At 39.6% G+C, this 23,433-nt stretch overlaps 2 protein-coding genes and 1 long non-coding RNA gene across 8 annotated transcripts in view; 2 read left to right on the forward strand and 1 right to left on the reverse strand.

The window, feature by feature from the left end:
* The first annotated feature begins 1,650 nt into the window (after nucleotides 1-1,650).
* LOC122010057 lies at nucleotides 1,651-10,091 on the forward strand. 5 transcript variants are annotated; one of them, XR_006119772.1, is made up of 7 exons: nucleotides 1,655-1,791; nucleotides 1,960-2,105; nucleotides 2,573-2,702; nucleotides 4,513-6,292; nucleotides 6,892-7,005; nucleotides 8,694-8,843; nucleotides 9,588-10,091. XR_006119772.1 is itself a non-coding variant. In XM_042566432.1 (3 exons), the coding sequence occupies exon 3, from the start codon at nucleotides 5,203-5,205 to the stop codon at nucleotides 6,202-6,204; it is 1,002 nt and encodes a 333-aa protein (XP_042422366.1). In that variant the 5' UTR covers nucleotides 1,655-1,791; nucleotides 1,960-2,105; nucleotides 4,513-5,202; the 3' UTR covers nucleotides 6,205-6,293. The 5 variants fall into 5 exon arrangements, 1 of the variants encoding a protein (XP_042422366.1); XR_006119774.1 differs by lacking the exon at nucleotides 2,573-2,702 and adding an exon at nucleotides 6,536-6,671; XR_006119773.1 differs by lacking the exon at nucleotides 2,573-2,702 and having other exon boundaries at nucleotides 1,651-1,791; nucleotides 1,964-2,105.
* A 1,959-nt stretch (nucleotides 10,092-12,050) lies between these two features.
* Nucleotides 12,051-23,433, reverse strand: part of LOC122010058 (truncated transcription factor CAULIFLOWER A-like) — a 62,628-nt gene continuing 51,245 nt past the window's right edge. Inside the window, exons 2-8 of the mRNA XM_042566433.1 lie at nucleotides 13,489-13,567; nucleotides 13,159-13,223; nucleotides 12,958-13,057; nucleotides 12,841-12,882; nucleotides 12,630-12,671; nucleotides 12,443-12,543; nucleotides 12,051-12,350 (exon numbers count right to left, since the gene is read on the reverse strand). Coding sequence (XP_042422367.1) covers nucleotides 12,236-12,350; nucleotides 12,443-12,543; nucleotides 12,630-12,671; nucleotides 12,841-12,882; nucleotides 12,958-13,057; nucleotides 13,159-13,223; nucleotides 13,489-13,567 — 544 coding nt within the window. The 3' untranslated portion in view covers nucleotides 12,051-12,235. The remainder of the gene's footprint in view (nucleotides 12,351-12,442; nucleotides 12,544-12,629; nucleotides 12,672-12,840; nucleotides 12,883-12,957; nucleotides 13,058-13,158; nucleotides 13,224-13,488; nucleotides 13,568-23,433) is intronic.
* Nucleotides 12,379-23,433, forward strand: part of LOC122010059 — a 59,980-nt gene continuing 48,925 nt past the window's right edge. Inside the window, exons 1-3 of one of the 2 annotated variants that reach the window (XR_006119775.1) lie at nucleotides 12,379-12,516; nucleotides 12,611-12,718; nucleotides 13,871-13,913. This is a non-coding gene — a long non-coding RNA (uncharacterized LOC122010059). The remainder of the gene's footprint in view (nucleotides 12,517-12,610; nucleotides 12,719-13,870; nucleotides 13,914-23,433) is intronic. The other variant, XR_006119776.1, reaches the window with a different exon arrangement.

A 23,433-nucleotide genomic window follows, 5' to 3' on the forward strand; every position in this document is an offset into this window, starting at 1 on the left:
ATACAAATTTATCAAAGACCAAATATATGATGTACCTATTAGATTTTCATAATTTATTAGTGATTGTGACATAATCTGACTGATATGGGCCTAGGGTTTTTTGTAATTTTGCATAATTTCAACCACTAGGAAGGGTTGAGCAAGGAAAAGATCTATATGATGTAAAAGCAAAGTTTTAACTAAAGATAACGTTGGACCTAATATGATATGATATCAGGCCCGCATTGAAGCAGAAAATTCTCGTAAACTAAGACCACCATTGAGAGAATGAGAGACCTAAATAAAAAATGGTTAGCACAATTTAATTCTTTACAACCACATAAACTAACAACACGTTAAATGAGTGTAATCAAACAAGTTTAGGTCGATAAGTGACTTTGGATATAAACACATTGCTGGACCAAGGGTAATTGGATTTATGCAAACTCCCAATCACTATGAAGAGTTGAGCGAGAGAGAAGGTAGATATGATATCAAACAAAACTTTTGATCAAGGCAGAAAGTGGCTCTGATATGATCGCATATTAGGCCCAACATCTTGATACCTACCATATTAACCTAACATGCTAGAGCAAGGTCTAGCTAAATCTAGCATCATAGTGGAGCACCTTGCAAATCGATTAAGTATTGGAGTACATCATATTGTAGGTATTGTTGAATATTTATTCCCCAAACATCCAATGAACTCATAAACACTATTTTTTTTATCACCCTTTGCAACCAAACTATAATTTTTTTTACATCACTATCCTATTTTACAGTAATAAATCTATACATATATCGCTAAATCTTTAACTGTATTCTTCTACTAATTTCACTCTTGCTAGACGTTTGTCCTTCAACGTTGACATTCTTAACTGCTGTTATCTTTTGGACTCCTCTTGAAACTCTTACGGATTCCTAAACTCTAACTAGTCTTTTGCAATCCCGCCAACCAGCACGAGAAGGAATGACAAGTGAAGGAGATTCATATTTCTTTCATGTTTATAAAACCAGGCAAAGGGATGGAGGGAGAAAGATGTTGAGAGGACGTGCATCCTAACCACAAATTAATTTTCAATTCAATTTATGCCTTGGATACTTGGAAAATAATAATTGAAAAGAGGAGGTTGGCAACAGAAGGGTAAATTGAGAATTGAATTTTTTTTTTTCTGCACTTTTTGGTATAAACAAAATTATCTTATACCTTTTGATAAACATAATATACAAACTATGTATTTTGATAAATTGCCTAACTTTTTATGGTATGAGTGATATGAAATACTTCTATACAAGTGTAACAATTATTGTTTAACTCGTTAAAGAGTTAAAAAATAATTTAACTAATTAAAACTTTAACAATTATTTTTTTATTATTTAATTTAATATTTTAGACGTTAGCGGTTCAATTTAACCGCCGGTGATGCGGTTCGCCGGTCCGTTCGTGGGGAAGGGTCCAAACCAACCACTTTCCCCATTGCGATTCGGGTTCCGTAACGACTTTCAATTTTCAAATCTACTTTATTGTACGGGATCCGCTCCAATGCGTACGAAAACGTCCCTCTTCAAATTCGGCCGCACGATTTGTGCAAACCAGTCGAGAGCCCTTGGATCAGAAGAGCCGAGCGCGGAACGATATCCTTGCAATTTCGGGAAACAAATTGAGGAACACCTCGACCTCCTGCCTTCTAGTTTCTCCTCGATCTCTCTTGCGATCGCGTGGCGATATCGTAACCCTCGCATGTTCTCCGGGGTCACGACCGCCGACTTCCGACGATCCAAAGTCCCGTCGTCTTCTTGCCGCTTCCCTAGGTTCGTCCCGTTAGATTCCTTAACTCGTTGTTTCTATCTACCAACGTTGATTTCTGAGGCGATCGAGCCTCGCATGTTTCCAAGCCTAGTTGGATTCTTACCCTAATTTGTAGTCCTGTTGATGTGTATGCCTATTTTATCTATTTTATGATTTTTTTTCTCTTTCAGTTAGGTTGGGCAATTCATCCTGATTCATTTTGGCACGCTATCAATCTTCTGAAGGGGTATCTACTTTGGGTGGTGATTCGGCGGGGATATCAATCGGGTGATAATATTAGTTCCAGCAATACGTGGAAATGAGTTTTCAATGCCATGTAAGGACTGGGGTTGTTTGTGCAGTTTTTACTTCAAATGATCATCACTGTTTTATTTTGTAGCGCTGTGGATATATCTATCCATAAGGTGGTGCTTGATGCTGGGATTTTTGTCATAATTGTTTTATAGATAGTTGATACAATTCATATTATATATCTTCATGGAGACTGTTTCTCTTTTTTTCTTTAGGATGACTACCAAATCCATTTGGAAATCAACATAAGGATTTGATAGGAAGGGCCCTTCTAGATAGTTTTTAAGGATTTTTTTTCACATATTTAATGTTGCATGACTTCTAGAAATTCTATCCATAATATACAATGCCTATCTCACAAAATTGTAATCCTGCATTGCTCAACAATTCTGCAAACTCTTGGATCTATAAACTCAAAGTAGCAAAGAGAAGAAAAAAAGATTTGTATTGTTTTTATGTCATGAGGGTGAGACTCTTTCAATCTCTTTGTAGATGGCTAGGCATCTACCTGGAAGGGTTGCACTTATTGGAGAGCTCCCAACCAGAAGGGATTTATCCTTCTATAGGAGTCCCATGCATCACCAGTTGATCAATGCTAGTTGGCTGCTGCATTTGAGCTCCGGTTAGTTGATCATTTTTGTTTATTCATGCTGACTCGTTCCCTCTTTTTTTTTTCCAACAACAACCAAACTTATCACACTAGGCGGGGTTGTTTTTTTTCCTTATATATAAGAAAGAAAGAAAAAAAGGAGAATAAGAAAAGAAGGGCGAGTGGGTACAGTTAACTGAAAACTTTTGACTAAGTTCAAACCCAATAGTTGAATAGAAGAGATCAAGTCATGACTCATGACCCAAGGGATGCTTGAAAACTGATAAGTTCCTTTCAATGGGATGATCTTGAATGGGCACAGTCATTCTAGGCAGATGCCCAAGAGTCTATAAAAAGACTATGGAGCTTATCTGCAATAAAAAACTTCTCTTTGTTTCTGGTTCCATGAATTCTGAGAATTGCTTAGCAATGCAGCCTTGCCAGTTCTGTGAGTAGGCATATCATATCTTGGCATGGGGGTTCAAAAAGCTACGTTGTGTCAAACTGTAAAATTTCTATCATAAAGAAAGTTTCTTGGAAATGCCTTGCCTGTTAAATCCTCACGGTAATTTTGGATCCATCTTTTAATTTATAACAATCTCTAGTGGCCCAAAATTTGATGGTATATAGTTAGGTTTCGAAGGGATTCTTCAGAAATAGGAGTCAGCAAACTTGTGAAATTCCTAAACTGTAAATGATACCTGCACATCCTTATCTAAGGTAATATTCTAGAAATGGACTAATGTTAAAATTTCAACAACTGACATCAAAACTATAAATCAAGAAAAAAAAAAGACATATAACTATCAGAATTTTCCTTTTGTTTCGAGGGACTTTACATAATTCCTACAGTGTGTATTTTGTGCATGTGGCTGCAAATGTGTTGAATACTGAAAGTGACATTGGCATCATAGTAAAACTTATCTCAGTTACTTCATCTTCCTCCGCGTTTTCCTCTTAATTATTTTTAAGCCTATCCCAATTATAATATTACATCTTGATCTCTGTGAAGTACTCTACTATGTAATGAATAGATGCTTTACATTCTCCTCAGAATTTTTGCACAAGTAAAAAAACACATTACCACGTGGTGTAGGTGCATTAACACTATTATGGTCTTATACAAAAATTCTGACCCTCATCATTATTTATTGTCCATTCATCTCTTAGTATTCATGATACCATCATCATTATATGATTATATCATGTTTGTGCCACCTATTAAAGGTTGTCTACATCTATCTTATCCATTGGAACTCTATGTAAGGTTGTATCCCTAGTAACTTATAATCACGTGTTTTTGGAATTCTTTCAATACACATGTTTCTTGATGTTCTTTGTTGCATTAACTCTATTCTTCTTAAATTCAATTGTATTATCATAAAATTTCAGTAATACCAACTTATTTCCATGAAATTTTGCCAACATATAATAGCTCCTTTTGAAGGGGAGCCTTAACGCAATGATAAAGTTGTTGCGGTGTGACCTTATGGTCACGAGTTTGAGTTGTGGAAACAACTTTTTGCAATGCAGAGTAAAACTATGTACCAATGTAGTCTCCCGAGACTCCGTATTGACGTGAGCTTCTTGCACCATGCTGCTCTTTATATGATAGCTCCTCTTCGTGAAGCTTGAATAGCATGTCATTTCATTTCATTTCATTTTTAAATTATCCCTGGTTTCTAGCTAGAAGATTACTTATATGTTGGAGGTGAAGATTAAGTGCCCCTTCATGTGATTTTTTGTGCTTTGTTTTGTACCTTTTTAGATATAAGTTGAATTTGATGGACCATGCTGACCCACACACAATTAGAGTTGATGCAGCTTTTTTTTTCCCTGATAGGTACTTGTTTGAAGATTATGAGGTGACATAAGAAGGATTTGTTTTCGTGGACTAGGCACCTGGGTTTTATAAAAACCACTTGGTATCACTTTACATCTTCTCTGAAAGTATCTAAAATTGCTTGAGCGTCAGTCTGAGTTCCACAATGTCAAAGGGTCAATCCCAAACAAGAATTCAGTCAGGGAGGAGAGCACTTGGAAAGTGCAAAAGCAAGACCATTGAAATTGAAAAAGGGAAAACTAATGTTGTCATAATAGATGCCTCAGAGTCTTCCCATCAAGATTCTGACCATCCAAAGGCTAAAACTAATGAAATTCCTTCTGTTGTTATACACATTGATGATGAAGAGGGAGAAATTGATAAACTTCAAAGTAATGCAGATCAGCATTCCTCAAACAAGAGTGTGTCCTGTGTTTGACAGTTATTCAACACAACAAGAATTAGATGATGAAGAATGTGTAATGTACTCAAAGAGGATCTTTTCTCTTCTTCTTACTCTAGTAGAAAAGGGTTCCCAAATCTGTTTCATCGGGAAGTTCTCATGCTCTATATTCTTGTTCAAGAAGATATTCATCTGAAAATGACAGTTCAACATTTAGCACTTCTGGAAGCGATGATTCTGATTTAGAAGTTGAAGATATTAGTGGGCATATCCATGAACAGTGGGAAAGAGCGGCTCTTAAGAGAAAAATGTCACAGACAGTAAGAATGAGATCTGATGATCAGTCTAGTGTCTCGGGATTAAGTGTTGATCCTTGTTTTTCATCATCTGAACCTACTCAAAATATGGTTGATTTGGAAGACTGTAGGATCAAGAGCTACTTTGAGCATTCCAATATTCACTGTAATAATATGGGCTTCTCTGAGCATTTCAAACACACTCGAAATGTGGACAACTTAGAAGACTGTACAAACAAGCACTTTCATTATTTCGAAGCATCACCTTCCATGTGTGGTCCAAGCCATTCAAGCTGTGAAGTGCCCAGTTTTGGGAAGAATACGTCAGCATCTGAAGGTGGTCTCTTGAGATCTCAGATCTTTGAAACTCATATTGATCTTAACAAAGCTTTTACTCCAGTTTCTGAAAGTGGCCACTTGAGATCTCAGATCTTTGAAACTCATATTGATCCTAATGAAACTTTTACTCCAGACTTACAAATGCAAGGGAATACCAGTGTTAATATTGGTGGGTGTTGCATAGAAAAAGCTGAGAAAGGTTCATCAGGGAATTGTTCCTCCACAAGTACATTATGGGTTGAAACAAACTCTGAAGGCAAAGAGGAACCTACTGCTGGAAAACCATCCCACTCTTTGGATTCCTCTTGTAATCATAGTGAGAAAGAATATGACCTTTCCACACAATCACAACATGGCAACTCAGTTCACCAGGAAATTAATCCAGGAGCAAAAGAGAAGTCATTTGTAGAACAGACTCCTGCATTTAATGATCCATTACATGATGAGCCAATAAACAAATATAGTAATGAATCATTTGACTGTGAAACTAAAGTCATTCATGGAGAATCTACTTCCATAAATGACGCTGAAAACGAAGCTTCCAGATGGAACTTCTCTTTACATGTAGGCATGCCAGATTTATCCTTCTCCATCGACAATCTGACTAATGATGTTGAAAAACATATGATAAGGCCAAACCGTATCCGAGGTTCAGAGTACCACTGCTGCAATTAGTGAACGTGAAAAGTATAAGGAATCTGATGAATACAAACGAGCTGCTGAAGAAGAATGGGCACAAAGGAAGCGTGAGATACAATCTCAGGTTTTTATCTTATCTTTCTTTCAGTTATTTACACCAATTCCTTCCTAAATTACCAGCATAATCTTTCTTTTTTTCTTTTGCTTGATTGGCTACATTTTATTTTGATATGGTACATGGAAATTTTCTGATTTTTTGTCTCTTTAATGATGGCTTGCACATTGTCAAGTTATTCTTTTGAGTATAATTAAATGCTTTACCTTCAATTATGATTTCTATAAAGATGCATTACCAATTGTTTTTTAGGTTAAAATCCATTTGGGACTAAAGAAGCAATGAACATGTTAATTTCTTAAACAATATGATTAGAAAGGTTCTGCCACGATTGGTTCTTGTTAGCTGAAGGAAGAGGTTTTATTGTGGACCATTCCTAATTTGGAAGGTAATGGCAAAGTTTATTTTTAAAGTATGATAGCCTCATCTTATATGAAGGCAAGCATCTGGAATTATCTGTTTAATTTGATTTTCTGCTGGCTACAAGCAACAAGAACAAACTTCCTGATGATACTAAATGACTCATACAAAATGGAAATCAGAAATTTACCATTTTTGCAAATGAACCATGCCACTGGTTATTATCTGTTTTTGTTTCAATTCTGTAGGCAGAAGAAGCACAGCGATTGCGGAAGAGGAGAAAAGCTGAAAGCTTGCGTTTATTAGACATGGAGAAAAGGCAAAAGCAACGGGTAGAGGAAATCAGAGAATCACAGAGGAAGGTACCATTGTGTGTTTTTTGCCACAGCATGTGGATAACTTTTTGTCCATGGTTTACATTTGAAGGATGTTTGTCAATTAATAGTTTTAAGTTGGTCTAACAAGGCCGCATCCCGCACAAGCTAGACAGAAGTAATTTTTGTTTGTCATGCGTGAACTGCAATAAATGTCATACTTTTGAATAGTGAGGTGGCCTTAAAACACTATACAATAGCTAACTAAATTAAATGCATACTTTTGAAGTGACATCACAAGTACCAAGAAAAAAATCTAGATGTGAGCACAAAATATAATATCTCACATAAATATTGTGAAATTTATATCCTCACATTAAAGAAGTAATCCATCATTATCATTATTTTATTGTTATTTTTTAAATTTTTTCTCGGGTAAGGTCACTATTTTTTATGTTTTCTCTTTTATACTTTTGCAGAATATATATATATATATATATATATATATATATATATATATATATGGGGTTTGCTAGCCTACATACCTCATGGTGCTCTAGCCTACATACCTCATGGTGCTCACAAGCACCATGTGAGCACCAAGTGTATATTTTTTTTCTTTAGTTTTTTTTGAGCTTGGGGTTTTGAATTTAGTGTATAATAGACCCTTTTTTGTACTCACATTAGTGTAATTTTATGCACCGGACTATCCTTTTAATATCGCGAAGAACAAAACTGAAGATAAGAGCAACAAATGGATTGATGATTTACTTTAAAAAACAATCCCATATCACTCACATGAATAACGAGGATAAAGTCATATATAATATGAAAGAAGAAATTAATTTTGTTTCCCTCATTTAATCCTATAATATATGTCTACTTTCCATTTCATATTTAACAGTTTTAAAATTTCCTTTTTGAAATACTTTCATAATTATCTCGATGAAAGCAATGACTTTAACACTTTTAGTACCATATGAATCTGTGCAGTGCCTTTTTTCTTTGTCTTGTTTTTGATTTTCTCCTTTTAGCCGTACCAATTGATGTAGCAGTGTTTAAGTGATTGACCTGGACAATTATTGATATTGGAATTATAAGATCATATTTAAAATTTCAGTTCTATGCTGATCTCCAGGATCCACTGAACAAGTGTGCACCACGACCATGTTGCTAAATAGTTGCTCACTGTGGATTACTTGGAATTTGTGTCGGAGAGAAGATTAATATGGTTAAAATACAATTCAAAACAGAATGGGTTGGTGCCATATGATACGGAATACAGACATTAAAGAGTTGCTTACTGTGGATTACTTGAAATTTGAGCAGTTTGCCTGGCTGTCCACGTTCAGATTAGTGAACATGACACAACTATGCACCGTGATGTAACATTTTGAACGATGCCATAAGTTTGATGCATGTAACTTGTGATTGGTTTTTTCTCTTACCTTGTTGTGTTCATAGAATCTGAATCCTGACAGGCTTTGGGGTCATCCACAGATTTCAATTAGTGAGTTACATAGACCTATTCTTAGAAATTATTGTTGGATCATTACTTGATACTTTGATTTTCTTTGAATTTCTGTTCAGGTCTCCCTCAAAATTTCTCTTTCCTTTAGTTTTTATGCTTTAACTTGTCATTTTCTTTGCTATTGTATTTGGTGAATTACTTAAGAATTTCCTTTTTAAGTGGTAATTGTTTGTGAACCTTTACTAATTGTATTTGCTAATTGTAGAATGAGCAAATGGTACATCTGAAAGAAGAACTCCGTGCTGACGTAAGAAAAGAGCTGGATGAGATGGAATGGAGATACAGGGACATGGCTTCACTCCTACGGGGACTAGACATCCATGTTGAAGGTGGTCCATCTCCCATGTTACGCGAGGTATCGGTTATCATCTCAAACTAAGCTATTGATTTGCTCTGTGATATTACTTGTTTGAATTTTACTGAATGACAGTCCATTTGACTGTTTAGATTGGCTTCTTTCACTTTCTTTCTAAAAAAATGTTTTTTTTGTCATAAAAATGATTACTAAATAACCTTCATTCTCTGCTATTCATTCATGTATTTCCTTCATTTCATTCTGAGGATTTCATGCATAAGTTGAAATGCCAATGCCAATATCTCTAAATTTGTGGGGATTGGTGACCCATTCTGATTGTTGCAGGAGGCTTGAGTGACAATTTTTTTTTATACTTAGTAGGCTATTGGTTCTTTTTCTCTAGTTAGGTGGTTTGTTCATTTAATATTCCAGGAACTTGAAGAGCTGTATCTGCTTGTACATTTTATTCTCGACCTCTATCACCCTATACCGACTATATGTACCAACGACAAAAGCAAAGATGGAGGCTAGTGTTGCTTGATTTTGGTTTTTACCCAAATCAAACCCAGATTCAGCATAAACACTGCAATCCTGGTTCCACCTACTAGAATTCTAATTAAGCCTTAATTGAGGCCAATTAGGTTGAAGGTTTTTTTTCTAAATCCACTTAATTATACTCAATTAGGTGGGGCATGACTCACCCTTGTCCAGTGAAAGGACCTCATGATAAGCTTGTTGATTCCCACTTTTAGATGCATTTGTTGGAACATTGACTGGTATCTATATAACTTATAATTTTCCCAGGTTCATGCTGCTTATAAACAAGCTTTGTGGAGATTTCATCCTGACCGAGTTTCTAGAACTGACATCCGGAAACAAGTTGAAGCAGAAGAGATATTTAAAATGATTTCACGCTTGAAAGAAAAACTGCTACCTGCACTATAATTATCTAGTTTACATGTTATGGAGTCATCTGATGCATGGGTTGGGATTCTTTATCTGTTTACACTGGTGTTGCTGGTGCGCTGCCTCCCATCTCCGACTGTCTATTCCTAGATTGGTTAGTTCCATTGAAGCTTTGTTCACTGATATGCCTTTTTTTGTTTTGATTTCTGTAACAGTAATGATTAGTCCAGTTTTTGCATGTTGAGTCACATGGCATATTCACTAATGACGGTTGTAATCAGTTTAGATTTATGATGATTTTGGCATCGGGAAATCTGACTGTCCAATCAGACCGGATGATTTGGTGAGCATTCAGCATGATCTTGGGCTTGCCATTTGTATTTTGTCGGGCTTCAATGTGTTATGTTGTCAGTTGTATTGTTATACAACAATAACTAAATTTTATCTCATTATGCATAATGATCGATTATATGAATCCTTCTATATTATTAGAGTCTATTATTTACTATATCATTTATATTTAAATAAATTATATCTTATTTTATCATTCTAAAATAATTTTTTATCTTTCTTTTTCGTGTTTGATATGTATATTTATTATAGTTTCACATCATCTAAAAAGAATATTTATTAATTGTCTAAATATATATCCATACTATCTTAAATGTATATTTTCAAATTTTCTTTGAAAATTTGACTCTAATATTTTTAATTCTTATTCTGTTCATTCTCGTATGACTGGACATTCATTTTTGCAACTTTTATCTTGTGCTCATATACTCAAGTCATAATCCAGCTTAATTGTCCTTTTGTAAAACTCTTCTTACAATCACAAAGAACATTGCATCTCCCTTCTCCATCATTTATAAAAATAATCCTAAATACCTTTGAATTATAAATAATTTGTCATCTTTTATCTTAATAATTATCATATTACGTTTAATTTTATTAAATTTAAATTTTATATATTCTGTCTTTTACTCTATTCAACTATTTTCATTGTTTTTTTTTTTGGTCAATATTCAAATTTAACATTTACTTCGTATGTTGTCCTATTGTACGGTTATGATTAATAAAATTTGTCATTTTTTTCTATAAGAATTTTATACGATGCAAAGTTAGTTGAATTGTTGATGTGCAAGTGCAACATATCAACACATATGGTATGTTTTATTTACCCTATCCTCCAGAATACCATATAATGTCGGCTGGTTGGTGTCTAGCACCTTGTAAATGGTCCAATGTAGAAAATCAATATCTATCCATTCCTCATAATTTCACTCTATATTAGATTCCGGATATCAAAACCATTAGACAACAATAATACTTAACATTCTGTCTAAGGGTTAGAGTTGGTAGGTTTACTCATTAATCCACATGTTTTATATTTATAAAATTATATAATCATAACCTGTAAATCATGATTTCTCACAGATAATATTTTTGAAATGTTTTATAAATTTTAATAGTATTTATGTTTGCACAGTATGCATGGTTTTATGGTAGTAGATTGTTCATCTTGATAACAATTTATTTATGTTTGTTCGATACACACAAGTTGAATTAAATAAATAAACTTGAACAATTTATTAAACTAAATGAATAAGTTTAAACACATATTTATGAATAGAGATTATCAATTGCTTAGGGGTAATGTTCATATATAATATTCACAAGTCCTCGGATTGTATGGTTAATCAAGTGGTTAACCAGATATCTAATGTTCGAATTCTAATTACGACATATTAGAGGACATTTCTCCTCTAATAGGATGATGACAAGAGTACTTCCTTATTTATTTGGTGGATAAATGTGGGGATGAATTATCTATCCTAGGATTATCTGAATACTTGATAAAAAAAATAATATTCATAAACAAAAATATAAATCCGCTATATTAATGGATAATATTTATGAATAAAATTTGAGAATCATGTTTATCAATAAACTCTTATTAACATAGTAAATAAAGAAAAAAACAAATAAACTTTTATTATCAAACTCAATAATAAATTAAATAATTTTTAAAATGTAAAATTTTAAACTATCAATCAAATTTAAGTTGAGAGCTTCATAATACTTAAATAAATCAAACTCAAACAAAATTTGAACCAAACTCAAATTCATGAAAAGCAACCGAGCATTAAGTAAAATTTGAGTAATCATTTTAATAGTTTAAACTATTCATTTTAAATTTGACTTCGTTTAACTAAGTTATTTTATCAAATAATCTTAAACATTCGTGTACACACGGAGGATGTATAAAATCTTGATATACAATCCTGTAAGACATCACAGAATTTGCATTCCACTGAAAGCCAGGGGCATGGTTTCTACTGCGCCGCTGAAAAGATAGGGACATTCGAAGCATGTAGCTTTATAGCACCACTAGCAGCAGTGAACATTTAGCGTTGTTTTGAACACATTCACAGACGCAGTAAAGGCTAAATAGCAAGTTAGGGGTTGCGAAAAGCTCGGATAAACGAGCTTACATGGTGGCGGAGTAATCATCATACAGAGATTCATTATTCGTGCCAAATTTACCACTAGCCGCTCAAGTGGTGGAGCATCCATGGCGGCAACAAGCTACCACTGATCCTAACCTGAGTCTGTGCAGCTGCCTGGCCAGGGCCGTCGCCACCTCCCCTCCCTTGGTGACACCTGGAAAATCAAACGATTATTCCTAAAACAAATTACTACACACAGCAAATCTTCGAGAGTAAAGTGTCAGGGTGAGCTTGTTTTTTGCTCACCCCATGATTAGCGTGGGTTGAGGCTCTGCTATCAGAGGGGGAGATGATACGGGGCTCGTTCGATCTTGTTCCCGGTGAGCTCGCTGCTTCTTCTCCGTCAGCTAGTTTACATAACATCACAAGAAAGCTGAGTGATCATTTCTGGATCTGAATTTAATTGAGCCACAGTCAACAGTGTGCTTGTTACCTCTTGCTCTAAATTTTTGTTCTGCTCGCGAAGTGCTCTCTCCTACACATCGAAAGGCAAAGAAGTAACAACGATTCCATGAAGCGCCGGTGAGAATGTGTTTTTTTCTTTGCCATTTAATGATTTGGTTAATAATGGTTAAGAACACTAATTGATTTAGGATGATATCAGATTTATCAGAATCTTTAGTGAAATATAAAGTGAAGTTTACCTTCCGTTGAAGCTCAGCAATGGAGTCAAACATGACTTGGCTCTGCGGAGTGAAATTGGAAATTGTTTATTATTTTGGATTGGAAATTGTCAGTGACGGGCATGTAGTAGAAATCACCTTTCTCGACCTGACATGCTTTAGAGAAATTTCCAGCTGATGCTCTAACTGTTGGAGTTCTTTGAGATTCAAGGAATCCAGTTGTTCTCCCATTAGATGCCTGTGAGGTAGAGGTAGCGTGAATCAGTGATTATTAGGTCAACGAGTATGCCAAATGGTAGGCAACTCTGAGTCTTCAGCTTATCCAAGCTGATTGATTACCTTTGACTTTTACTTAAACTTTCAACCTTGGCCTTGAGTTTGCTATATTCTTGACACCAATTGGTCTGCATTAGCAAACTATTAATTTATCAAGAAATTAAGTCGAAAATTTTCATTTGTAATGTCAATCAAGTATCGTACTTGTTCTGTATTTAGATGAAAGACTACAATTGGAGAACTTAGTACTTAGACTGACTAATCAAAATTGAATTGCATGTTTGATGCCTAAAGTAAGTCTTAAGTTAGATCTAACTTGCATGCCGACTCATTAGATGTCTGAAAACAAGAATAACAATGCGTTCATAGGGCAGGACTGTTTAGTTTACTGACCTGAGACTCAAGATCAGGTGATTTGAGAGTCTTTTCTGCATATGTGTAATGCTCGTATCGTTCGAGAATCTTTTCCATACTGTAAAAAGGTGGGAAACAAATTCAACAGATCGGTGTGCATGGATAAGGATTGTGCTAACAAAGAATCCTGGATATAATTGTTGCTCCTTCTTGTTGAAATGTAAATTGCAGGAAAAGGACACTGAAATGCTATTAGTGGAGTAAATTCAATGCAAGTTAATTCCATATGCTTATGCACCTCAAATTTACTTCCAAATCCAATTATACTTTTAATTGTAGCAATGTTGTAACGACCTATTATCATCATTACTAATTGAATGAAAAACTATAGGCATTGACTAACTCTTATTTATGCATGCAGTGACTAACTCTCATGGGCCATGGTGGCAGATGTTAAGCTAAGTGTAAGTTTTGTTCTTACAAGTCGTCCCCATCTAGTCCTTCCATTTTCATTGCTCATCGTGATTTAATTTCTATTCCAAAATGCTTATATCTGGGTATTTTAGTTGTCATTAGTAGTCGGATAAATTGTTTAGCTCAAAATTAAGACCATGATTTTCAGTGCCGTGCCGAGATGATCGAAACGGACAAAACATCTTGTTCCGTCCGACAGTCGGCACTCGCACGACTTCAACAGTGTTGACCTGCGACAACTGCGACGTGTTGTGTGACCTTGTGGCCGCAGCGGAGGGGTCGCTCAACCCCGTAACAATAGCGGAGGGGTCGCATAACCCTTCCATTGCCGCTGTTGAAGTATCGCGCGACCATACGGCCGCTATATAGAAACCAGGAAAACTTTTAATTCAGAACTTTAAAATAATTAAACGTACAAACTTGATTGGTCACTATATATCTGGCCAGGCCAGGGAATCGGAGGCTCGTTGACTGAGGACCAGGAGACTATATATTTGACTGGGCCGAGGACCTATAGGGGCTTGATTGACCGAGGACTAGGAGATTATATATCCGGTCCAGCCAAGGACGTGAGGGCTTGACTGGCTAAGGATTAGGAGACTGTATCCGGTGAGGATGAGGAGAGGACTCGAGGGTTTGACTGACTGAGGACTGGTAGACTAAATATTTGGCCATGCCAAGGGCCTAATGACTGAACTAGATAAAAGCAATTGACTCACGCTTTCCCCACAACCCTAGAATACCCAGGAAAAAAAATAACTTGCCAACGACTCTACTTCCAATAGAAGTAATCAATTGCTAGAATTAGGAACTTTATTTTGCAGGGGCTGTGGAAAGGGCTCGATTATGTCTATTCCCCATTAATCAATAGGGCATGAAGCCATCACTATTTTAAACAATTTCATCAGTTTGCTAGCATCTGGATGAGCTAGAAGCTTGAATCTTTCCCAAAGCACTATTGGTCAACACCGCCATAGGGTGTGATAAAAATTACAAGCAGAGTCTTGCCGTCATCACAAGCAGCAAAGTAAGTTTTTCTAGTTCGGAATACCGGAGCTCATCCCCCTTCAAGAGATAACTAACATAATAAATGGGTCACTGAACCGCTCCTTCCTGTTGGAGTAAGATGCCCCTTCTAAAGTTGCCAAGTATACTTAGAGAGTTGTTTAGTTGGGGGTTATCGTTGATAATCTTATTTGATTTAGGTAATGAATGATATCCGATAATAAATGATTCCCGTCACGTCAGTAAAGTCGGCATGCGATCCAGAATTGCATTACCTCCGAAATCTAAGGTTTTGGAGGATTCCGGGGCTATCAATTTTTTTTTTTCTAAAATTACCCTCCACAATCCTCTCTCCTCTCTCCTCTCTCCTCTTTCCTCTTTGTCCGAAGCCGTCGAAAGAGAAAACAATTAATTTTGTTTTCCTTCGTCTTTGATGCTGCTGCCAGAACCACTGGTCGACATCGCTCGTCGGTCGTCCGACCCAGCACCAAACAGAGCAAGGAAAATAGCTACTGATATGGTACATAATGGTGGAGCCCGATAAAGCCGGATAGTCAGAAGTCAAGGGGACGTGATAGTCAGAAATCAAGAGGACGTGACAATAAGAAGTTAAGGGGGGCGTGACAATCAGAGGTCAAGGCGACATGTCAGTCAACAGTTAGGGAAGGAAGAGGTAGGACCGTGTGACGACATCAGCAACATGATTTCCGGTCGGGTTCTCATAAATTAGGACCCCAAATCTGATACATCCTGTTCTGAGACATGGTGGGCAGTCAGGGTGATGCCTGACCTGCTCCGACTGGTCGGGTTTCCACAGTTCGACTATATCTAGGCCTGGTCCTCCCAGTAAAATACCGACCATCTCAAGCTTCCCCTATTCATACCCGATTGGGACAGAAGGTGTTACACGACAACAAGGTCAGGGAATTGTAATCGTTTGTCAGAAAATAACTACTGTATCTCAGGGAATATTCCAACGGTCTGCGGTCATCTGTGAATAGAACCTTCTTCCAGCCCACAAAAGGGCATCACGCGTCCTCCATCACCAGACAAGTCTTGACACCTGACATTCCCTGACATCAGTTAGGCTACAGAGGTACGCACTGTCATATAAAAAGGGAGGTCCTCTCCCTTGCGTATGTATGCTCTCTCGTACATTCACACTTGTCTTCTACTTTTCTTTCTCCTTCTTACACTGTTATTCTGGGGAAAAAACACTTGACTTGAGCGTCGAAGGGCCTGCTCTGAGGACTTTTTCCCTGATTTTTAGCTTCTAACGTTCCTTGTACTTGTCTAAGTGTACGCAGAGCTCAAGTACCGCCGGTTCAGTCATTGTCGTCTGTCAGCACCACGTGGGGCTCCGTTCTTGTAGGTGCATACGAGAAGGGTGTCCTAGTCGCTCCTCCGTCAACGCCAGCGACAGCTCATCCGACCTTCATCTAACTCAGATTCTGAACAGGATCAATTTGACGTCTTTTGTGGGAATCTCCTTCACCTGTTCTGGAGTGTGAAGATGGAGGACACCGGACGAATCAACATGACCATGACGGTAGGGGAGTACGAACTGTTCAAGGAGGACAAGAGGCGAGCGGCTTCTGAAAAACAGACCACTGCTTCATGATCGTACAAGATGCTTGTAGTTTCCAAGGACCCGACTCACGTTTCTGATAGAGGATTTAAGAGGAAACAACCCGAGGAGTTCCTCCGGCCTTCTATCGGGAACTGGGCCCGGACTATTACCATAAGGGTCCGGACTGTTATAATAAGAAAGTGCAACCGCAGGCCTCTATAGAGAAAAGCTCCCTGCCCATGAACTTAAAGAAAGGGAAAGCCATAGTCCTTAGGGAGAAACCCCGGGAGGAGCCTAATGAGTAGGGGTGTAATCGAGCCGAGCCGAGCCGAACTCTTGAATGTTTGAGTTTGACTCGCTTATAATCGAGTCGAGCTCAAGATTTATTTAATGAATATATTCATGGCTCACGAGCTTATTCAAACTTTTATCGAGCCTAAACGAGCTTAATAAATATAAATTATAAATTTAAATATTCATTAAAAACTAAATTATATATTTTAAAAAATTATAATATTCTTGTTAAAATTTATAATTTTATTCTAATAAATAAATTTAATATATTTGTCTATGTTTTTCATAAGTAGAATATAAAATCTATAAATTCAATATCAAAATAATTATTTTTTTATTTAAAAGTTGATTCATGAGTTTAACGAACATGTTCACGAGCTAACGAACCGAATATTATGAAGCTTGAGGTTGATTTGTTTATCTTAACGAGTCTCATTAAACGAGCTCAAACAAACTTTTATCGAATCAAGTTTCGAATAGCTCACGAACGGCTTGGCTCATTTACACCCCTACTAATGAGCAAGTGCCCTTCTCTATAAGGGTACTCGAGGATAAACTACCAAAGGGGTACAAGCCTCCAATCATGTTCGAAAATTTCAGAACGCTGCGCTGTTGCACCAATACAATGACGCTATCAAGTACCGAGTGTTCTTGAATACTTTGTCTGGCTTGGCACAGAAATGGTTCGATGGATTGTTGAACGGGTCTATCACTTGCTTTTATGATTTCAAGACTATTTTCCTGCGTCATTTTGCCAGTAGCACGAAGTACCAGAAGACAGACCACTATCTCTTTGCCCTCAAGCAAGGGTTTGCCGAGTCCTTGAGGAGCTATATCAAACGCTTCAACCAGGTGGCCCAGGACGTTCCGCCCGCTACCTCTAAAATATTGATGAGCGTCTTCTCTCATGGACTCGTATAAGGGGAGTTCTTCCGAGATCTCATCTGAGAGCCCGCGAAGAACTTCGATGAGATGCTAGGGAAGACCGCCAGTTACATCAACGTAGAAGAAGCTCAGGCGGTTCTGCGGAAAGCGGATAAGGCGCTTGCTCCCTCTAAGAAACCAGAGAAGAGGTCACCCCAACCGTCAGCTCAGCCTCTTCCACACGCCCGGGATGCTCGACCGCAATTCCCTCCCGGTCAGGATTTCAGGTCAACCTAACGTGTGGCAGTTGTCCAAGCACCAAGGCCCGGTCAGTGGGGGACGCGTTATTGCACTTACCATATGTCACACACCCATGCCACAAGGGATTGCTTCTAGCTCGCCCATGACTCCCGGCGCACAATTGAGCTGGGCCTGCCCCCACCTGAGATCGTGTCCAAGATTCAGAGGCTGTTGGTTGGCCAACAACCTGTGGCAGGTCAGTCTGGTAGACTCCTGCTCGACAATACATGACAAGGAAGTTAGCAGCCTGGTCGCAACTAGGAGCCAAGAAAAGCCCGAGAAGAGGAGAACTAGGGAAACACGGTCATTCGCGAGATTGGTATGATCTTCAGAGGACCCACAGATGGAGATTCCGTTAGGGCTTGGAAATCTCATGAGCACCGCCTGGAGATACACGCTGTAGGATATAGTCGGAAGCAAGCTACAGGGCCCATCATCAGCTTTGGGCCGTAAGACCTGGAGGGGCTGGAGCTTCCTCACGATGATGCCCTAATAATCAAAGCCATCATCGCCAACAACCGCGTGGCCAGAGTTTTCGTTGATACCGAAAGTTCTGTCAACGTGCTGTTCAAGAGTACATTCGAGGGCATGCAAATCGATGCCAGTGAACTCCAGCCCGTGGCTACTTCATTATACGATTTCACCGGTAATGAAATACGACCCATGGGCTAGATCAAGCTAATCATATCTTTGGGTAGCGAGTCCCTAGTAAGGACACAGAGGAGCACATTCATAGTGGTGGATTCGTCGTCCTCGTACAACGTCATCTTGGGGAGACTGGCACTGCACGAGTTCCGGGCGGCAGTCTCCACTTTCCACCAGAAGGTCAAGATCCCTGTGGGAGACCAGGTCGGGGAAGTCAGAGGTGAGCAATTGGTCTCTCATAGGTGTTACATCGACATGGTGAAGGTGGAGGCCCACAAAGCTCAGAGAACCCAGGATGACAGTATCCACGTCATCCAAGAGGAGCCTCTGCATATAGCAGAGGAACCCATCCCTTAGGAGGAGGTCCAGCTCTATCCCGAGCATCCGAAAAGCCTCACTCGCATATCGAGCGGCCAACCTATTGAGATCAAGATAGACTTGGTGCACTGTTTGACGCGCAATAGGGACATCTTCGCTTGGTCCCCCGAGGAGCTGCTCAGAGTTAGGCCCGAGGTGGCTGAGCACAAACTACATCTTCTGCTCGATTCATGGCCGGTCAAGCAGAAGAAGTAGAACTTCTCGGCTGAGCAAAATAAGATCATCCGAGCTGAAGTGGACCAGCTCTTGAAAGCATGACACATTAGAGAAGTGCAATTCCCGTCCTGGGTCTCTAATATGGTCCTGGTGTCTAAACCCAACAATAAGTGGAGAGTCCGCATTGACTTCCGAGACCTCAACCGTGCTAGCCCCAAGGATTGCTACCCACTACCCAGGATTGATCAGATGGTAGAACTCGACCTCAAGCTGCAAAAGGATTTGCATCATCGACGCTTACCAAGGGTACCACTAGATCCCTCTAGCACAGGAAGATCATGAGAAGGTCAGCTTCATCACGACAGATGATACTTTCTGTTACACCGTCATGCCTTTTGGATTGCGAAATGCAAGAGCTACTTATCAAAGGATGATGGATAAGATCTTCCGGGAGCAGATAGGGCGGAATGTGGAGGTCTATGTGGATGACATCCTCATCAAATCCACTTTGGCCATAAATTTGATTGTTGACATAGAAGAAACTTACGGCACACTACGACAATATGGGTTGAAATTAAATCCATTAAAGTGCTTGTTAAATCCACTTCTTTAGCCACTTATTGAAAGGGGTAGAGTCTTGGTACACGATCTTGGAAAAATTGGTTTATGGATTGGTACTCATAGCTCGTCGCTTAAGACCGTATTTCTTGGTGCACCCCATCACAACCCTGACCAACAGCACCATGGGGAAGACTCTTACTAACATGGAGATAGTAGGCCGTCTCATCAAATGTGCAACTGAGTTAGGAGAATATGACATACAATACTAGCCCCGAACGACAATTAAAGCACAAGCTCTAGCAGATTTTCTGACGGAGGTCCATCAATCTGATTTCGAAGAAACTTGGAAGATTTATGTAGACGGGTCGTCCACCCAACAGGGGAGCGGAGTAGGGATACTTCTGATATCCCCTCAGGAAGATATCTTGGAACTAGCCGTAAGGTTAAATTTCAGAGCCACTAATAACGAGGTGGAATATGAGGTGCTATTAGCAAAGCTGCAAGCAGCTTGACATGTGGGAGACGCCCGGGTGGTCATTTATTCAGATTCTCAGTTCGTAGTTTATCAAGTGGTGGACAACTTCGAGGTTAACAGTGACAAGCTGCAGGTATTACCAAGAAGCGTATGAGAAAATGAAAGAAGACTTCAAGGAAGTAACAATGACTAAGATCTCCCAAGCAGATAACCAAAGAACTGATGAACTAGCTAAAATGACCTGCTCTTTGACCACTTGGGTGCTAGACAGGTCGATAGCCCAGACCTTTCTAATAGCTCAGATAGACTTGTAGAACAATATCGAGGGGCCAATCGACTGGAGAGCCCCCATGATCATTTATTTTCAGCAGGGCATCTTGCCTGTTGATCTGGAAGAAGCCAGGTTGATTAGGAAAAGAGCTCATGTATATACCCTGATCGGGGACCAGCTGTACAAGCGAGCATTCTCTAGGCCATTGCTCAAATGCTTAGGAATAGAGGAGGCGGAGTATGATCTGCAAGAAGTACATCAGGGGTGCTGTGGTAATCACGCTGGAAGAAGGATGCTGGCTCGAAAAGTATTATTGGCTGGGTATTTCTGGCACACTCTGTAGAAAGACGCTCAGCGACCGGTGAATACTTGTTTATCTTGCCAAAAGCATCAGAATCTGACCCATTGACCGACCGACACTTTGAAAACTAAAATAGTCTCATGTCCCTTTGATCAATGAGGCATGGACATTGTGGGACCATTCCGAATAGCACCAGGTCAAAAGCGATTCTTGCTCATAGCAGTGGACTACTTTTCCAAATGGGTGGAAGCAGAAGTTCTGACCAGGATTACTAAGGGAGTCGTTATTCAATTTCTATGGAAGAACATCTTATGCCGATTTGGAATACCGCACAAGCTGGTCTCAGATAATGGCAGGCAGTTCCAAGGGTACAAGATCCAGGAATGGTGTCGAGAATTCGGAATAACCCAAGCCTTCACGTCCGTAGCTTATCCTCAACGTAATGGGTAGACATAAGTCACCAACAGAGAGATAGTTCGGGGATTGAAGGTCAAGCTAGATCATGTAGGCGATGATTGGGTGGAAGAGCTGCCTAGCATTCTCTGGGTATACCGCACGACTTTACGAGAAAGCACTGGGCTCACCCCCTTTCACCTAGTCTATGGTAGTGAAGCAGTTGTGCCTATAGAGGTCGGGGTGCCATCTGTCAAAAGGTTGCTGTATGATGAGGAGAATGTCAAGCGACGACTTTCAGAACTGGATTTTATCAGTGAAACTCGAGAGGAAGCAGCCGGCTGGTTAACTGCCTATAGGCAGCAGATGTGTCAAAATTACGATAGGAGGGTGATCTCGCAGTTCTTCGGAGAAGAGGATTTAGTGTGGAAAAGGACAAAGCCTGTAGGGGAGATAACCAAGTTAGCACTTCAGTGGGACGAATCATATAAAATTGTTAAAAGGTTAGCATCAGGTGTCTACTACCTGCAAGACGCATGGGGTAGGAGGCTGGACCGTCCTTGGAGTACTAACTACCTCCAGCCCTATCATACTTAAGTAAACTACTCCTTTGTAAGACTTGAGATTGAGACAATATGACCGGTTGGGAATGAGGTGCCTGGTCGGGATAACTAGATCTATAATACTCACGAATCTTTAAGACCCGCTCAGGTCCCCGTGCTAGGGTTACACGGCTCGAGCTTCATTGAATAAGGACTAAGGAAAGAGTAGTAGGAACAGTGAAAATTAAATTAACTTTTATAAGTACAATGGGCAAAAGGTTCATGTACAATAAGAAGGGTTATTTAAACTTTGAGAATACATCTTCAGACATCTCTTTGAGGATCCGACGATGATCCAGGAAGTCCTCAGGAGGATCAGGAGACAAATACCCTCTCTCCTTGAGTTGCTGGAGTATTCCTACCGCCCCGTAAGCCACAGATCTGACGAATCGATCCCCCCCTTGCGAGCCAAACTCTGGAGAGCGTAAATATTCTTCTCGGCTTGCCTGTAGACGATCGTTCTCCCCCACCTTATAAGTCTCTAAGGTAATAACGGAGCTAGATAAGGCAGACTGAGCCTGAGACAACTCTGTCTGCAAAGAGCCCAGCTCCGTTGCCTTAGACTCCAGATCCCTTCGCTGGTCCATAAGAAGCATGTCCTTGGATTGCAGCTCTTGAGTCAAGCGATCTATCTCTTGCTTATGCATGAGCCTTAAGTCCTCCAGAGCTGTAGTACATTGAGTCAATTCTGGCTGAGCCTATTGACACTTGGCCTCAGATGACTGTAGGAGAGCTTCAAGCCTATTCTTGTCATCTCGGAGACGACCGATCTCTAATTGGGCCTCTCCCAAGATTTGTTCCCGGGAGACGTTCATCTTCCTTAAAGTCACCACCTCTGCCTTTAGTTGGGACACAACTGAGGCAGGGTCGAATAACTAAGATTCCAGGTCGGGCACACTATCCTTTAAAATTTTATTCTGCTGATACAGGAAGGAGAACATCTGACTCAATACTATGAACTCAGCATAAACCTGTGCAGGTAAGTTAGCAGGTAAGCTAGTGGTTAGAGTAAAGAAAAGAGAAACAATAAAAGAGAGTGAGGGCCTACCATAGCAGATCCTTTGGAGAATTGATCTAGTTGAGCGGGCAGGGGGAGAGTATGCATTTGCTGCAGACTCTCCTCCCAATGAGTCGCTAATTGTCCCCTCAATGTGAGACGACTAGTCTTGGCATTTGATTGATGGCGCAAGTCCCATTCTGAAGGCTTGGTGGCTCGATAACGATGATAGCTAGAGGGTTGCGGTTGTGACGGTCCAGCAGCGATCTCGCTGGGATGAGGATGAGTCGATGGCCCAGCGACGGTTTCGCTGGGTCAGGATGCGTAGAGGCAGATGGTCGGGAGGAGGAAGACCCGACCTGGGTAGTGGGGGTAGCTTGAGACGTTGGCATATGAGGCCTTTCTGTGGAGGAAGAAGGCCTGGGCGGGGCATTTGGTGTAGCCTAGGACGTTAGCGCAGAGGGCAGTTTTGTAGCAGCTTCTTTTTTAGCGATCGGAGCCTTCCTTCGCTCAGCTCCAGCCCTGACTCTGGGCGGCATAACAGCGTCGCTTGAGAATTGTGGATCGGGAACGAAAGTAGAGGTTGGTTGGGATGCTGGAGTAGCAATCTGGGCCTCAGATACCAGGCCGGGTCCCATAGGCCAGCGTCTGGTCCGTTGTGAAAGCGGCAACTCATCTAAATTCGACTCCTCTGATGG

The sequence above is a fragment of the Zingiber officinale genome, chromosome 8A (assembly GCF_018446385.1).
Source record: "Zingiber officinale cultivar Zhangliang chromosome 8A, Zo_v1.1, whole genome shotgun sequence".
Classification (NCBI taxonomy): Eukaryota; Viridiplantae; Streptophyta; class Magnoliopsida; order Zingiberales; family Zingiberaceae; genus Zingiber; species Zingiber officinale.

Bases quoted from the DNA above. Each gene is read 5' to 3' on its own strand.
- LOC122010057 (XM_042566432.1), top strand. From the start codon at position 5,203: ATGTCACAGACAGTAAGAATGAGATCTGATGATCAGTCTAGTGTCTCG.